The sequence below is a fragment of the Myotis yumanensis genome, unplaced genomic scaffold (genome assembly GCF_028538775.1).
Source record: "Myotis yumanensis isolate MYYU_CA2020_CCGP unplaced genomic scaffold, mMyoYum1.0.hap1 SCAF_18, whole genome shotgun sequence".
Taxonomy (NCBI): Eukaryota; Metazoa; Chordata; class Mammalia; order Chiroptera; family Vespertilionidae; genus Myotis; species Myotis yumanensis.
The window spans coordinates 4,440,333-4,457,191 of NW_027223769.1; the positions used below are offsets into that span (position 1 = coordinate 4,440,333).

General features: G+C 52.7%; 1 protein-coding gene across 6 annotated transcripts; it reads left to right on the plus strand.

Moving 5' to 3' along the window:
- The first annotated feature begins 3,085 nt into the window (after positions 1 to 3,085).
- LRFN1 (leucine rich repeat and fibronectin type III domain containing 1) lies at positions 3,086 to 16,626 on the plus strand. 6 transcript variants are annotated; one of them, XM_070397990.1, is made up of 6 exons: positions 3,086 to 3,206; positions 5,755 to 5,787; positions 7,540 to 7,620; positions 8,180 to 8,234; positions 8,643 to 10,082; positions 14,882 to 16,626. In XM_070397990.1, the coding sequence occupies exons 5-6, from the start codon at positions 8,680 to 8,682 to the stop codon at positions 15,780 to 15,782; spliced, it is 2,304 nt and encodes a 767-aa protein (XP_070254091.1). In that variant the 5' UTR covers positions 3,086 to 3,206; positions 5,755 to 5,787; positions 7,540 to 7,620; positions 8,180 to 8,234; positions 8,643 to 8,679; the 3' UTR covers positions 15,783 to 16,626. The 6 variants fall into 6 exon arrangements, with proteins under 6 accessions (XP_070254091.1, XP_070254093.1, XP_070254088.1 ...); XM_070397992.1 differs by lacking the exon at positions 7,540 to 7,620 and adding an exon at positions 12,249 to 12,335 and having other exon boundaries at positions 14,882 to 14,969; XM_070397987.1 differs by lacking the exon at positions 7,540 to 7,620.
- The last annotated feature ends 233 nt before the right edge of the window (positions 16,627 to 16,859 follow it).

The following is a 16,859-nucleotide window of genomic DNA, read 5'->3' on the forward strand; positions in this document are numbered from 1 at the left end:
AAGTCTTAATATATACTATATACTTTAGGGTGGTGTTTAAGGTTTGGGGCTTAGACTTTGGGTGTGGGACCTGGAATTCAGGTGCTTTGCTTAGATAAGGCTGGGATTTTTGCTTTGGAGTGGAGCCTTAGAGATGGGCTTGGGGAGTGGGGGTAGATTGGCCTAGAGCAGGAATTAGGGCCCTAGGGAAATAATCACACTGCTTCTACCCCTCACCCTCTTTTTCAGGCCAACTCATACCCCCTGACCTTAAGGGTACACCCTAGCCACTGGCTTATACCCCTTCCCTTCTAATGACCTCAGGCTAGGACAGTGATGGCGAACCTATGACACGTGTGTCAGAGGTGACACGTGAACTCATTTTTTTGGTTGATTTTTCTTTGTTAAATGGCATTTGAATATATAAATATCAAAAATATAAGTCTTTGTTTTACTATGGTTGCAAATATCAAAAAATTTCTATATGTGACACGGCACCAGAGTTAAGTTAGAGTTTTTCAAAATGCTGACATGCCAAGCTCAAAAGGTTCGCCATCACTGGGCTGGGAGAACACGTTTATTCCTGAGTGTGGTCTCTACGGTGAGTCTGTAGTGGGCCCAGTTCCCAGATCCTCTCCCAAGAGGCATTCAAGAACCCCTGTTTACTGAGCACCCACTGGGGTCAATGGTAGTTTAAACACTGGAAAAAATTGGCACCCATGCCACTTCCCTCAGAAGTCTTACATTTCAATGACTAGACAGTAAGCAATAAACAAATAAGTAAACAGTAAATAGGTAAACAAACAAACAGACAAGATCATTACCAAGAGTAATAAGTGTTCTGAGGGAAATCTAATGAGGTGATGTGATAGAAGTGGTGTGACCTGTTGGGGCTATTTTTTGTTGCCTCTTCAGTCTCTAGAAGAGTCCTCCTGCTTTTGTCCCCCTCCTAACATTATTTTGAAACATTTCAAACATGCAGCAAAGTCAAAATAATTTCACAGTGAATACCCATATGCCCACCACCTGGATTCCACCATTAACATTTTACTGCACTTGCTTTGTCACATATCCATTCATCTATCCATCCATCAACTTCTTTTTTATATATTTCAAAGTAATTTTCAGATATCAGGACCATTGGTGGTGGTGGAGGTGGGGATGTAAATTGCAGGTGGGAAAGGAGAGCCTCTCTGAAGAGATTACATTTGATTTAAGACTTGTATGAAAAGACAGAATCAGCCATGGAAGGGGAATACCTCCAAAGACCGAAAAGTCATCACTGCGGCCGAAGACAAGAATGGTCGGATATGAGGATAAGCGCTCACAGAGCCAGTTATGCCTGTGAGTGAGGTTGCCCTGCCTTTGTTTCTCAACTCTGTGTATCTGTCTCTCTTATTATCTTTCTTCTCACCCTCTCCTTTTCCATCCCAGGTCTGCTCTCACCCTCTTTCCCCTTCACTTCCACCATGTTCTGCCACTTACTGTGTGTGTGAGATCTTAGGCAAATGACTAAACCTCTCTAAGGCTCAATTTTCCTCTTCTGTAAAATGGAGGTAGTGATGAAACCTCCTCATCTGGCCGCTGTGAGAGTGAATGGAGCATTAGAACCATTCCTGGCGTGAGCAGTACTGGCCATGTGCCCACTTTTGCTGTTGTGATAAGTCTCCCACTCCTATTTTCCCAGCCCTGGACCTCCATGCCCTGGCAGGTAGCACCAGGAGCCAGGGCGGGGGGTGGGATCTGGAGCTTGGTGTGTGTGGGGATTGGTTGTGAGTGGGCTCAAGGTCCACCAGAGATAGGCTCTGCAGAGGTCCCCTTGATCTGAGGAGCAGGGCAGGCTTCCTGTGATGACCTGGAAAGGAAGAATTTAGGGAAGGGGGTTTGGGGTAGGACCTTGATACAGTGGGATCCCAAATGAAAAGTGCTCGGGCCTCCAGGGATCTGGGGGGCGGCAATAAGACAGACTTTGAGGTGAGGCCTTGCTGGGTTTGGGGGCAAGTGAATATCTCAGAAAGAGGTGAAGAGTGGCCTGAGATACTCAGTGGGGTTTCGGAGAGGGGCCGATGGTCATTGGGTAGGAGTTAGACGAAGGGGTCTGAACAAGGAAGGAGCAAGAAATCCTGGACTACACTGAAATCACAGAGAAGGGGAAGGCTCTGCTGGATCCAAGAGAGAGAATAGGAGCAGGGAGGAGGCAGGGTCCTCATGAGGATAGGACTGGTGGAGAGGATGGGAAAGAATCTGGGGCAAACAGGGGTTCTGGAAACCAAGGAGTGCCTTGCGGGGGAGGATGGTCTGGGTCTAATGGGGGAAATGGGGAAGCTTAGGTCTCCCATGGGGACAAGAGACATATTTGAGCCCTCTAGAACTCAGACATAGTTGGGAATCCCTATTGGGGGTTAGGGAATGGTTTGAGGTCCTAGAGTGGAGGACCTGGCTGGGGGTCCCCAAGGAATGGGATATGGTTTGTGGTCGTGGGTGGCTGTAGAACATGGGCTGGGTCCCCAACGAGAGTAAGGCATGATCTGGGGTTTCCCTGGATTTTGACATATGGCCTGGAGTCTCTGAGGGATGGGGCGTGGATCCACCTGAATGTGGGGGTATGATTTGGTGTCCCTAATAGGGGTAGTTTGGATCCCTGGGATTCTGGAACATATGGCCTGGGGTCTTCGATGGGGTGTGAGGAGAGTCGAGGTCACCAAGGAGAGTAGGACGTGGTTTGTGGTCCCGGGTGGCTGTAGAACATGTTCTGGGTCCTCAAAGGAGGTAAGGCATGGTCCTAGGTCCCCCTGGGTGTTGGGAACTGATCCCAGGTCTCTGTTTAGAAATCCGGGATCCCAAGCCAGTCGGGGCGTGGTCTGGGGGTCTCTTGGGAAGCCGGCGGGGCTGGAGGTGGGGCTGGGAAGAGGTTGGGGGCGGGCCAGCGGCTCTGCAGTGGAGAGGGGTCTGCGGCGGCCCCGGGCTGGGGAGGGGGTCCGGGTGTACCGCCGTCCCGCCCGCCCCCTCCGGTCGGCGCCCCCTCCCCCCCTTGCGGCGCTGGTGGCGGCGGGGCTTGGGTGGCGGGCGGCGCGGAGGGCGGAGCTCTTCCGCGTCCAGGGAGGGAGGGCGGGAGGCGGGCGGGAGGCGGCCCCGCAGCACCGCGCCCCCTCCCCCGGCCCTCCCCCCACCATGGCGCGGAGCGAGGCGGCGGCGGCGGGGCTGGGCCCGGGCCCCCCCCGGGCTGGGTGAGCGCGGCCCGCAGCGGCCCGGGAGGTGGCGGGCGGGGGTGCGGGTGTGAACGCGGGTGTGAGCGCGAGCGTGTGAGTGTGTGTCCGCGGCGCTGCGGCGGCCCGGCGTGCGCTCGCGCGGCCCTGTGTGTGCCCGGCGCCGGCGTGTGCGGCGCCTGCTTGTGTGGCCATCGGGCGTGTGCTGGGTGTCGAGCCGGGGTGCTGGGACCTGCCGTGCGTGTGTGTCTCCGAGTGGCTGCCCCTCCGCTCTGTCTTCGGGGCTGCCGCGCGCCCATCGGAGGGGCTGTGTGCAGGTGTGTGTGCGTGGGCTGTGTGTCCAGGTGTGAGTCCCCCCAGCCAGTGTGTGCGCTGAGCTAGCTGCCTTGGGTGTTTGTGTCCGGGTTGGATGCCCATCCGAGGGTCTGTGAAGGCGGGTGTGCCCGTTCTGGTGTTCATATTGTGTGTGTGTGTGTATGTGTGTGGTCTGCGGGTTGTATGTCTCCGAGGGTGTGTATCTGTGCGTCCACGTCAGGTTCCGGGCCAGGGCTGGGACTCAGCGCCTTGTGGGTCCAGGCCTCTGTGTGGTTTGGGGGAGGGGAGTTTGCCTCTCCCTCGGTCCAGGTCAACTGGTGTGGGAGGCGGGGAATGGGGGGTCCTCAGCGGTCCTTGGGGGAGACGGCCATATCTTCCCCTTCCCGGTGGCTGGTGGTGGTGGGGGGGGATGGGCGATTGGTAGGTGGACAGATGGAGGGATGAGAGGCCGAGGGATGGACAGATGGGCCCAAGGGGAGGCATGCAGACCTGGCCCTTCCCCACCCACCCCACCCCAATCCCCATACCCGCCACATCTCCCCAGATGGGGCCAGAGTTGCCTGCATCCAGATGGCCAGGCTAGGGGACCTTTGGGCTGCTGGTGGGAGGATTGCCTTGGACTAGTGCTTTAGGACTCAGCTCCCCAACCCCCTGAGATTCAACCTGCTGAACTCTGACCTCTGGCCCTGGCTTTTGCTGTGGTGGTGGGGGCAGGTATGGTGGGAAGGAGGGATGTTAGGATTTCTTTGGCCTGCAAAGTAGGTGGGCAAGAGTGCCTCAGGACTGGGAGAGATGTGTGTCCATGTATGTGTGTGAGTGTGAATCTGTGCCTATCTGTTGATTATGTCACTGTGGTTCAATATTTTGTGTGCATTTGTAAGTGTAAATCCCTTACAGGGCTGTGTGTGAGCATTTCTGTTATGAGTTAACATCTCAGTGTCTGTGCACAAGGTAGATCTTTTTGTACCTTGTGCTTGTTTGAGTGTGTATCAGCCTTGTAAGTGTCTGCATACTTGTGGTTCTGTGTATGTGTGTGAGGTGTATATCAGTTAGTGTGTACATTTGTGCGTCTTTTGGTGTAGGAATATATCAGCTTTGTGACTGCATCATGGGGATATGTGAAGTTGTCTGAGCATGTTTGGGCATTTAAGAGTGTGTCTGTGTATCCTTGATCGTGCAAGTGAATATCTGTTATATGTGTATGCCCGTGTGTTGGTGCAAGAGTATATCTGTTATAGGTGCATGTACCTGGTTGTCTGCAAAGATAGATTCGTGTGTGCATGCGCGCATCTGTGTGCACATCGGTGTGTGCATTTGTGTATGTGAATGTGAAAGAAGGAGTCAATGTTGTACATGTGTGGTTGTATGTGGGTGTGACAATCTTGAGGGTATGTGTCTGTCTATATTGTGAGTTCATTTATGTATCAGTGTTGGTCTCTCAAGAGTGAGGTTGTGTGTGTTCAAACATTATGTGCAGGATTGTATGCACACACATGCCTGTGTCCCTGGCACAAAGGCTGACCCTGCTTCTGGACCCAGTGAGATTGGGGTTCATGTGGCGTGATCTGTGGTATGCTGGGGTCCAGCCTGGGGCTCATGGACACAAATGTGTCCACATCCCAGGCCAAGAGCCAGTGGAGGGTGTGGGCACAGAGATCATGCTGGTGTGTCTATGGAAATACAAGTGTAGAGACTTGAGTTGTGGGCCCATGTGAGTTTGGTGTGTCTGCACATGTTGGTGTGACAATGATTTGATGGTGAGCATGGGAACCTCTGATTCCTCCCCAGCTCCTGGTACTACTTAGATCCTTGAAGTTGGGGGACTGGCATGTGAACTCTGGAAGGAGGAAGCTGGAATCCTGGATTTGAAGGAGAAGGAGAATGGGCCCAATTTTTGGGTCTTTAGAATGGAAGGGGCTGAAACCTGGGCTCCTGAGTCTGAGGGAGGAGAAGGGTGGGGTTCCAGATTCTAGGTCTAGGAAGACGGGAGCTGGTGTCACTGGCTTCTTGAGACCCCAGAAGACAAAGGCTAAAGTCCTGGACTCCTGAATTTTGGAGAGTAAACAATTCTGAGGCCAAGACTCCTTGATTTCTAGAGATTACTCTCTGGGTCCATCTGCATTTATGCAGAGCCTGCAGCAGGAGGGCTGAGAGTGTGATCACACCGGGACTTCCTTGGCTGAGATGGTCTCTGAGGCAGGTCTCCAGTGAGGAACCAGAAGGATGCTAACAGGGTCATTTTGTTTCTTTGTAGGTACTGGCCCAGGCCCTGACTCCCTGAAGAGAGGTGAGTGGGGTCCCTCCTGCTGGGGAGATGTGGAGTGGTTGGTCTTGTTCTGAGCCCCTCTGGAAGCCTGGAGCCCTGCCTCATAAGGATTTCAGTGCAGTGTCTGGCAGTGTCCTGAGGGGCCAGGTGCCACCCAGGCTAGGGATGGGGTGGTGACAAGGTCAGGAGCATCATGTTTGGGTAAGGGCTCATAGAACCAGGGCATGGATAGCAGATGGAGGGGTTTCCTCATGATAGCAGTAAAGGGTACAAGAGAGTTCATGACATGAACTGACCCCTGCATTTGGAGAATGACATGAATGTGGTTGACCATTTTGTGTGTGTATGTGGGAAGATCTCCTGGTAGTCCAGCCTGCTGGTGGCTGAAAGAGCCAGAGGGAAATCACAACAACAATAGCAGTAGACATTTATGTAGTGTTTACTCTGTCAGGAGGTATTCTAATCATGTTACACTGGATTATCTCATATAATCCTTACAATAACCTGATGAGGTAGGTACTCTTATTATCCCCATTTTACAGAGGAGCACACTAAGGCACAAAGAAGGTAAGTCACTTGACTAGAGTCACACAGCAGGGAACTGGGGTATGAACCTGGGCAGCTGGGTCCAGTTTCTGTCCTGCAGTGCTGCACTGCCTCTCAATAAATGTTAGCTATTTTCATTGCTATTGTAGTTCCTTCAACTTGAGTCTCACCCCAGCGGTGGGAGGTGAAGCTCTGTACTTCTCTCTAGGGCTCAGATTGGGGTTCTGAGCCCTAGAGACCCACAGCCAGACAGGTGTAGAGCGGGGCCTCCTAACTCAGGAGTTGCACTTTCCAGGCCAGGGTTTTCTGTCCAATACAGTGTCCCAGAGGGAGTGCAAGACAAGGTAGTTGGGGGCCTTGGAAATGGTGGGACTCCCTGACTGGGCCTCTTTTTCTCTCTTTAGCCCAGTTACTGTCTCCTTCAGTCTCTGTCTCACTCTTTGTCTCTCTATACAATCCGATTCTCTCTTCTTTTCTCTCCCTCTCTCACTTCCTTTCTCTTTCTGTCTTAGTCTCTATTTTTTGTTTCCTCTACTCAGTTTTTTTGTCTCTCAATCCCTGTCTCTTCACCTTTCTTTCAAATCTCTCTCTCTCCCTCCCCCCCAATCTATCTCTTCCTCCCTCTTGTCTCTCACTGTCTCTTCACCTCTCTCCGAGTCTCTTAGTCCCTCCTGTCCACATCTATAGTCCCTCTCCCCATGGGCTGAAGGATCAGGGCCACATCAGGTCACAGCCCCAAACTGCAGATTCCTGGGAGGTAGGCCAGTAGGGACTGGGGTACAGGATGGAGTGAAAACAGTTTCAGGGATGCCCCCTTTGCATCCTTTCCTCTTCACCCCCACCAACCCCATGTTGTGATGGGAGCTGACATGTCGTGGGCTGCAGCTGCCACAGGGGAATCCCTGCTGGAAGGTTTTGCCTGGAGCAGAGAAATAGCATGAGTGTGTGAGTGAATGTCTGTGTGGCTGTGTAGGCATATATGGGGTCTTGTATGTGTCCACAGATGTGAGCACAGAAGTCTGCCCCCTGCTTGGGAGCTCAGAAGAGCCCAGGATGAAACCAAGGTTCGAGAAGGACTTGCCAAGGCAGAGCAGGGAGACTGATGTAGTTTTCTCAGCCTCTTCCACCTTCAGACTCCCTTTACCTTTGATAAAGGATGGTTGGGGGGGGCGGGGTATTATCCATAACACTTAATGAATACTTACTGTGTGCCGGGCCTGTGCTCAGGGACCCCCATGAATGAGTTTACTGAACCCTTGCAACAACCCATTGAAGATGGTACAGTTATCATCCCACTTTACAAAACAGGCAAGTATGGCCTAGTTAGGGGAAATCATTGGTTTGGGGTCACAGAGCTAGCAAGTGGGTAGAACCAAGACTTGAACCTGAATCTGTCTGATTTCAAAGCATATATATGTATATGTGTGTGTATATATATATATATATGGCTATTGATTTCAGAAAAAAGGGAGAGGGAGAGAGAGATAGAAATATCAATGATGAGAGAGAATCATTGATCAGCTGCCTCTTGCATGCCCCCTACTGGGGATTGAGCCTTTGACCCGGGCATGTGCCCTTGACCGGAATTGAACCTGGGACCCTTCAGTCTGCAGGCCGGCGCTCTATCCACTGAGCTAAACCGGCTAGGGCCAAAGCACTTTCTTTTAATAATAGTGCATACTTCTATACCTGGCACATAATGGACACTCAATGATGATAATAACACTTAACATGTATTGAACACATTTTATGTGCCAGGCATTGTTCATAAGTAGTACACCATTCTCATTAATCCATTTAACCCTCACAGAGGTAAGGCCTGTTTTTTTGTTTTGTTTTGTTTTGTTTTTTTATCTCCTTTTTACAGATGAAGAAACCGAAATTCAGAGAGGTTCAGACACTTGCCCGAGGTCACACAGCTAGTAAGTGTCAGCTGGAATTTGAACCCAGGGAATATGGCTTTGAAATCTATGAATTTAAACCCTAGTTAGCAGTGATTTTTCAAAATGTTCAGTGGGTGCTAAAAGGCCCAGTCAGGGCAGGTGTCACCCCTCTGGTTAGGAGATTATGAGAGGTCTGGGAACCCCTAGGGGAGGGGCAGAGGTGGGGATAGGGCATTCGGGGGTCGGACAGTGGTAATTTATCAAGCAGCATTAATATATTATCTATTAACAAATGCATGCCAAGTGAGGATCAGTGCTGTTACTGTCCTACAGAACCTGGTTGTCAGGAAGGGAAGGATCTGGGTCAGACTCTTAGCAGAACATCCCAGGGCAGCCAGGCTGGCAAGCAAGCTCTATGCCTGGGTAACGTGTCTCCTTCTCCTTCAGGTCTTATTGTCCACTCCTCCCAGCTTCCCACTGCACCATGGCTCCCGGCCCCTTCTCTATGCTGCTCTTGCCACCACCTGCAACCCTGTCTTTTCTGCTGCTCCTCTGGGCAGGGGCATCTCGTGGCCAGCCCTGTCCTGGCCGCTGCATCTGCCAGAATGTAGCGCCCACGCTGACCATGCTGTGCGCCAAGACTGGCTTGCTCTTTGTGCCGCCAGCCATTGACCGGCGTGTGGTGGAACTGAGGCTCACAGACAACTTCATTGCGGCCATCCGCCGCCGAGACTTCGCCAACATGACCAGCCTGGTGCACCTCACCCTCTCCCGTAATACCATCGGCCAAGTGGCAGCTGGCGCCTTTGCTGACCTCCGTGCCCTCCGGGCTCTGCACCTTGACAGCAACCGCCTGGCCGAGGTGCGTGGCGACCAGCTCCGCGGCTTGGGCAACCTCCGTCACCTGATCCTCGGCAACAACCAGATCCGCCGGGTGGAGTCGGCGGCCTTCGATGCCTTCTTGTCCACGGTGGAGGACCTGGATCTGTCCTACAACAACCTCGAGGCCCTGCCCTGGGAGGCCGTAGGCCAGATGGTGAACCTGAACACCCTCACGCTGGACCACAATCTCATCGACCACATCGCTGAAGGTACCTTCGTGCAGCTTCACAAACTGGTTCGCCTGGACATGACCTCCAACCGCCTCCATAAACTGCCCCCTGATGGGCTCTTCCTGAGGTCCCAAGGCCCGGGGCCCAAGCCGCCCACGCCACTCACGGTTAGCTTTGGTGGCAACCCCCTGCATTGCAACTGCGAGCTGCTCTGGCTGCGGCGGCTGACCAGGGAGGATGACTTGGAAACGTGTGCCACCCCTGAGCACCTCACTGACCGTTACTTTTGGTCCATCCCTGAGGAGGAGTTCCTGTGCGAACCCCCGCTGATCACACGGCAGGCGGGGGGCCGGGCCCTCGTGGTGGAGGGCCAGGCAGTCAGCCTGCGGTGCCGTGCTGTGGGTGACCCTGAGCCGGTGGTGCATTGGGTGGCACCTGATGGGCGGTTGCTGGGGAACTCTAGCCGGACCCGGGTCCGGGGGGATGGGACGCTGGATGTAACTATCACCACCTTGCGGGACAGTGGTACCTTCACTTGCATCGCCTCCAATGCCGCTGGAGAAGCCACGGCACCCGTGGAGGTGTGCGTGGTGCCGCTCCCTCTGATGGCGCCCCCGCCGGCTGCCCCGCCGCCTCTCACTGAGCCTGGCTCCTCTGACATTGCCACGCCTAGCCGACCCGGTGCCAATGAATCTGCTGCTGAGCGCCGGCTGGTGGCGGCGGAGCTCACCTCCAACTCTGTGCTCATCCGCTGGCCAGCGCAGAGGCCGGTGCCTGGCATCCGCATGTACCAAGTCCAGTACAACAGCTCCGCTGATGACTCCCTGGTCTACAGGTGGGTACTTCAGTCCCAGAGCCTCCTCCCACCTCAAGGCGCCCCTCTCCCTTCTGTCCACTCCCTTGGCCTTCTTGCTCAGCTGGAGTTCTAGATGGCCATGCAGAGTTGCTCTGTCTTCTTCTGTCTCACTTTCTGTCTCACTGTCTCTGTTTTTCATGCATTTTGCAAATCTTTGTTGAGCATTCACATGAGTCAGGCTGGGCACTGGAGTTATAACACTGAATGTACCCCGCATATCCCCACTCCCATGGAGCTTATGGTCCATATTCCTGCTCAGCAAAGGTGTTTGATTATGTACCTTGTCAGTTAAACATTTTGGAGCATGAAACACCCACACATACATACACACACACATTTAACAGTTACATTTTTTTAAAAATATATTTTATTGATTTTTTACAGAGAGGAAGGGAGAGGGATAGAGAGTTAGAAACATTGATGAGAGAGAAACATCGATCAGCTGCCTCCTGCACACTCCCCACTGGGGATGTGCCCGCAACCAAGGTACATGCCCTTGACTGGAATCGAACCCGGGACCCTTGAGTCCGCAGGCCGACGCTCTATTCACTGAGCCAAACCAGTTAGGGCAACAGTTACATTTATATTTATAAATTATATGCCAGGGGTTCTGTATCAACACATTGGGGACATTATAGAACAGAAAACCAAAATATATAAATATAAGTTATTTTCATTATCCACTGGGTTAGAAGCCGTTGCCCTGGTATGGACAGAAATTAAAGAGTTACTTTCTCCTGTCATCTCTCTTATTTTCTTAATTTCACATCTGCTTCTATCTGTCTCTTCTCTCCCTCCCGCCCTTGTTGGGCACTGAGGCCCTGCTCTGTGCTAGGCCCTGAGAGCGCTGGGAACACTGGGAGACCAAAAGACCAGTTCCCACCCTCAGGGACCTTATGGTCCAGAGGAAGGAGGCAGCTAGTATTTGCTGAATTATTGCCTTGGCTTTGCAGTGTCCTTCATCTTGGTAGCTTTTTAAGTATGAGTCACAGCCATAGCACACAGTGGGCACTTGATAAGTGGTTGTGGGCTTTGTGAATGGCTCTCCTTCCTGGCTCTGTCTCCTTCATGTGCACTGTAGAGCATCTGCTGTATGCTTAATCCTGTGTTTGACTTCACTTGGTAATGCCAGAGGTTTTAAAGCTATTTTTGGGAGCCCCATTTTTTGGTGTGCTCAGACCTACACCAAAAAGCCTGCCTCTTGGCCTCCATCTTCACCTTTCCCAGGGTTCTCTTGGCCACAGTCTTGGTACACAGTAGGTGCTTTCCCATTGTTGGCTGAATGAGTAAGTGCCTTTGAAAATTTTGTCTCTGTCATCCTCATTTTCTTTTCTTTTAGAATCTGGTTATCAAACACTGAATAGATGCCTATTGCATGTCACATTTCATGCTGGGCCCTGGGGCCGCCGAGATAGATCAGACACTGGCCCAGTTTTACAAACATGAGGGCAAACAAATGAACAGAACAAAAACCTTTATAAGGTACTACCAAAGATGCTGCTTCATTTGATCTTTCCAACTCTGATGTGAAGCAGTGATGATACCCTTCCCATTTTATAGATAGGGAAACTGAGGCCCGTGGAGGGAAGTCACTTGCTCAAGGTTATACAGAAAGCGGCTGAACCAGGATTCTAGCTCTTACCCTTCTAACTCCTAACCTTTTTATGTTGAACACACATTTATTGAGTACCCACTGTTTGCCAAGCAGGGATTAGTGGAGCTGGATAATACATTTCCATAAATAACTTTTGGTTTGTGACTCTCTACTTCTCTCTTTCTTTCTCTCTCTAACCTGTGGCCACTACTTGGTGGGGTGCAGGGAGGTTTTCAGGCCCCAGACCCAGCATGTATTCAGATGTTCATTCCCTTCTGTCCCTAGCTAGGCAGCAGATCTGGGGGCTCTTCCCTTCCCCTGAGGGCTACAGTTCCAGTCCTCCCTCTCCCACTGCAGATGCCTGCACTATGGTGCTGTAGGGGTTAATTTCCTCACTTCTGCCATGGGTGGAGGCAACATCCAATCAGAAGCCTGCTCTGCTGCTTGCTTGGGTCTTTCAGCCTATCAGAGACATGTGGGCTCAAGCTTTCTTAAGGAGCCAGCCTCTGTCCTTGAAAAGGGGGGAGCCCCTAGCAACTGTTTTTTTTTAGGGAAAGGAGCAAGAGGAATCCTAGTCTCTCTGAGAGGGGAGATTGAAAGAAAAGGAAGACTTACAGCCTGGGGCTCAAAGTTGGGAGGTATGAGGTGGAGGGGGAGGAGTGGTCTGTGAAATGGCGGGCAGGGGAGAGTTGGAGAAGTGGGTGGGTCTTTTAGAGGGAATAGGGCCCTCACTTGAAGCCTTTTGGTTGGAGGGTGGCTTTTGGTGGTGGGGAACCTTCAGGAAGTGGGACAACTGCTGTAAGCTTCAGAACCAGAAGGTGGCCTGACTGGAGGGAAGGTGAAGCATCTGAGAGGTAAGATGGGGGCATGACCTCTTAGAGGAGGTGGAGTTCCTGTTTCATGGTCCCATGCAGATGAAGATGTGGTCCTTGTCTCTGGTGACCCACTAAGACCTTTGTAGGAGAGGAGAGCTTGTGAGGTTGAGTGGTGAGCATGTGAATCTATGTGGATGTGGAAGTCCCAGGTTAGCCAAAGCTGGACTTGGCCGACTGTGGAAAGGGTGTGCCCAACAGAAGGAGCAAGGCCTAGTGGGAATGGTCTTACAGCTGAGGGAGGGTGCAACTGGGAGTAGAGTGTGAGCCACAGCAAGGGTACTGGCCAACATAGAGTGGAATGGAAGCTAACAATGATGAAATTATTAAGTGCCAGGCTTTGGGTATGTTAACTAATTCATACTCACATCATCTCTATGATGTACTAATTCTTAATATCCCCAGTTGGGAGAAGTGAGGCTCAGAGTGGTTAAGAAACTTGTATGAAGCCCTAGCTGGTTTGGCTCAGTGGATAGAGCACTTGCCTGCAGACTGAAAGGTCCCAGGTTCAGTTCCAGTCAAGGGCACCTGCCTGGGTTGCAGGCTCAGTCCTCAGTAAGGGGCGTGCAGGAGGTAGCCAACCAATGATTCTCTCTCATCGTTGATGTTTCTATCTCTCCCTCTCCCTTCCTCTCTGAAATAAAAAAAGAAAGAAAGAAACTTTTGTAAGGCCCTAGCCAGTTTGGCTCAGTGGATAGAGCATCAGCCTGTGGACCGAAGGGTCCCGGGTTTCAATTGCAGTCAAGGGCACGTGCCTCAGTTGCAGGCTCCACTTGGGCCCCAGCCCTGGTCAGGGTGCGAGCAGGAGGCAACCAATCTATGTGTTTCTCTCACATCGATGTTTCTCTCTATCTTTCCCTCTCTCTTCTAACTCTCTAAAAATCAATGGGAAAAATATCCTCGGGTGAGGATTTAAAAAAAAAAGAAAGAAAGAAACTTGTATAAGATCACAGCTAGCAAGTGGCAGAAGAGAGACTCAAACCCAGGCAGTCTGGCTCCCAGAATTGTCAGTTTAACCACTACTCTGCACTGCTTCTCGTTTGAAGGCAGGGGCCTAGAGCAAGAAGGGGGCATGTTTGCTTGGCTACATTTGACCCAATTACTTCTCTGGGGTGTGAGTTGGTGACTTGTGGCAGTATAGGGTAGGGCGCACACAGAGAGGTTTCAGGACATGCAAAGAGTGGACACAGCCCTAGGCACAGTAGGAGAATCATCCCCAGTGGCTATTGGGTGTGGTGCAGGAATATGTAGTCGAGGGGCTTGGAAATTGTCTCAGAAGATATATGCAGCTAGGAGATGAATTTGCCCAAAGATGGGACATGCAGATAAAGGGAGTGGCCTGTACACACATGATTTCCCTGAAAGGGCAGGGATATAAGAGGAGCTAGAGGGCCCTGGCTGGTTTGGCTCAGAGGATAGAGTGTTGGCCTGCAGACTGAAAGGTTCCAGGTTTAATTCTGGTCAAGGGCACATGCCCAGGTTGCAGGCTTGATCCCCAGTGGGGGATATGCAGGAGGTAGCCAATCAAAGATTCTCTCTCATCATTGATGTTTTTTATCTCTCTCCCTCTCTGAAATCATATATATATATATATATATATATATATATATATATATATATATATATATATAATTTTAAGAAAAACTAGAGGCTCAGTTGGTTGGATAGTCAAGGTTGCAGGTTCAATCCCCAGTCAGGGCACATACAATAATCAAGGAAGGAATTCAGAAATAAGTGAAACAACAAAAATCAATGCTTTTCTTTCTCTCCCGCCCCTCCTCCTCTCTCCCTTCCTTTCTGAAGTCATAAAGACAGGGGGTGGGAGTTGACCACTTGTGAGGGTGGGGCATGCTGGTAGGGGGTGGGGCTTGTAGTAATGGGGCCCCTCAAAGGATGAAAATATGTACATAAGAGACCTTGAATGGCAGTTGTTGCTACCCTAATATGGTGAGACACTGCTACGGGGCGTTTCCCTTTAGGGTAGAGCATAAAAGCTATAGCACTCCTTTCATTCAAGAACTGAGATATGTAGATGAGGGAATATGATTGACAGATAGTGTTCTAACTAGGCAATAAGACAGACGGGGTTGGTCTGAGGGCAGGGCATGCAGATGAAAAGCGTGGCCTGTAGCAGGGATCCTGAGAAGTTAGAAATTTGTTGCTTGAATGGCTGCTGTTGTCCTGGTAAAGGGTGAGATACTGGTAGGAACGCACGGCTTGGTTCCCACTGGTCACCATGGGTGGGACATACAAGTGAAATGGCTTGGTTCAGAGCAGAGCTAATTCCGTGCTGATCCTGCCCCTTCCCACAGGATGATCCCCTCCACCAGCCAGACTTTCCTGGTGAATGATCTGGCGGCGGGCCGCGCCTATGATCTGTGCGTGCTGGCGGTCTACGACGATGGTGCCACAGCGCTGCCAGCCACGCGAGTGGTGGGCTGCGTGCAGTTTACCACGGCTGGGGATCCGGCGCCCTGCCGCCCGCTGAGGGCCCACTTCTTGGGCGGCACCATGATCATTGCCATCGGGGGCGTCATCGTTGCCTCGGTCCTCGTCTTCATCGTTCTGCTCATGATCCGCTACAAAGTCTACGGCGACGGAGATGGCCGTCGTGTCAAGGGCGCCTCTAGGTCACCCCCGCGGGTCAGCCACGTGTGCTCGCAAACCAACGGTGCAGGCGCGCCGCAGGCCCCACCGCCAGCGCAAGAATGCTACGTGGCATTGCGCGAGGAGGCGTCCCCGGCAGCCCTGGCAGTGGAAGCAAAGACCACGGTGGTAGAGACGGCAGCTTCCGCAGACCCAGAGGCAGTCTTTGGACGCTCCCTGGGTGGCTCGGCCACCTCGCTGTGTCTCCTGCCATCGGAGGAAGCCTCTGGGGAGGAGTCTCGAGCCGCTGTGGGCCCTCGGAGGAGCCGTTCTGGGGCCTTGAGGCCGCCAGCTTCAGCGCCCTCCACTCTAGCTCTGGTTCCTGGGGGGGCACCCGCACGGCCTCGGCCACAGCAGCGTTACTCGTTTGACGGGGACTATGGGGTGCTCTTCCAGAGCCACAGTTACCCGCGCCGCGCCCGGCGGACAAAGCGCCACCGGTCCACCCCGCACCTGGACGTGGCTGGAGGGGGCGTGGCCGGGGAGGACGGGGAGCTGGGGCTGGGCTCCGTCCGGGCGCGCCTGGCCTTCACCAGCACCGAGTGGATGCTGGAGAGTACCGTGTGAGCGGCTGCGGCGGGCGCCGGGACTCCTGGCGCCACGGACAGGACACACTCCGAGCTGCCCGGACCCTGGGGCAGGACTGGAGGGAAAAAGCACAGCGCCAAGACCTCTGACTGGAGGGGAGGTGGGCCCTTCTCCCCGAGGGGGCGCTGCGGCCTGCGGCTAAGGCTCGAGGCTATGCACCGTGTCCTGGGGAGATGGGGAGCGGGCCGCTGGGCTCCTCCCGTGAGAACTCCTCGCCCCCTCTTGTCCCTCCCTCAGCGCGCTCGCGGACCTCGCTGGAGCTGGTGCCTTACACAGCGAAGCGCGGGGAGGGGCAGGGCCCCCCCACACTGCAGCACTGAGACACGAGCCCCCTCCCCCTGCCCGGGACCAGGGGCAGGGACGAGGGGCCCATTTCTTGTATCTGGCTGGACTAGATCCTATTCTGTCCCGCGGCGGCCTCCAAAGCCCCACCCCGAGCCCATTCACCTCTCTGATCCCGTAGGGTCTGGCTTGGGGTCCCCTTTTCTCTGTCCCCCTCTTTTGTGTCTATCCTGCTCTCTGTCTTCTCTGTCTTATGTCTCTGCCCTTTTCTATTTGTCTCTGTTTTCTCTGTCCCTTCGTCTCTTCTCCTTCCCTCCCAGGTTTTGTCCAGTCTCTGTCTCTCCGGGATTACCTCCCCCCACTACACATTCTCCCGGGCAGGTCCCACTGGAAGGACCAGACTCTCCCTATTCCTTCCTCTTTCCTCAAGTAAATCCCCACATGAATAAAGTCCAAAACAAAGTCCTCCTCCCCACCGGAGCCAGGACCCCCGCCGCAGCAGAATTAAACTTTTTTCTGTGTCCGAGGGCGCTCTACTGACCTCTGTGTGTGTCCCTGTGTCGTGTGTGTGTGTGTGTGTGTGTGTGTGTGTGTGTCCTAGATTACAGCATAAGGGTTAAGTGAGACTGAAGGAAAGATGGCTAACTGGGACCAGGGAGACTTGCAGACAATTTCCTATCCTCTGAGAGATTTAAAGGTGGGAAATAATAATAAAATGATAACATTTAGTGAGTGCTTACTGTGTGCCAAGCACTTAAGTAATTTAATCCTCAC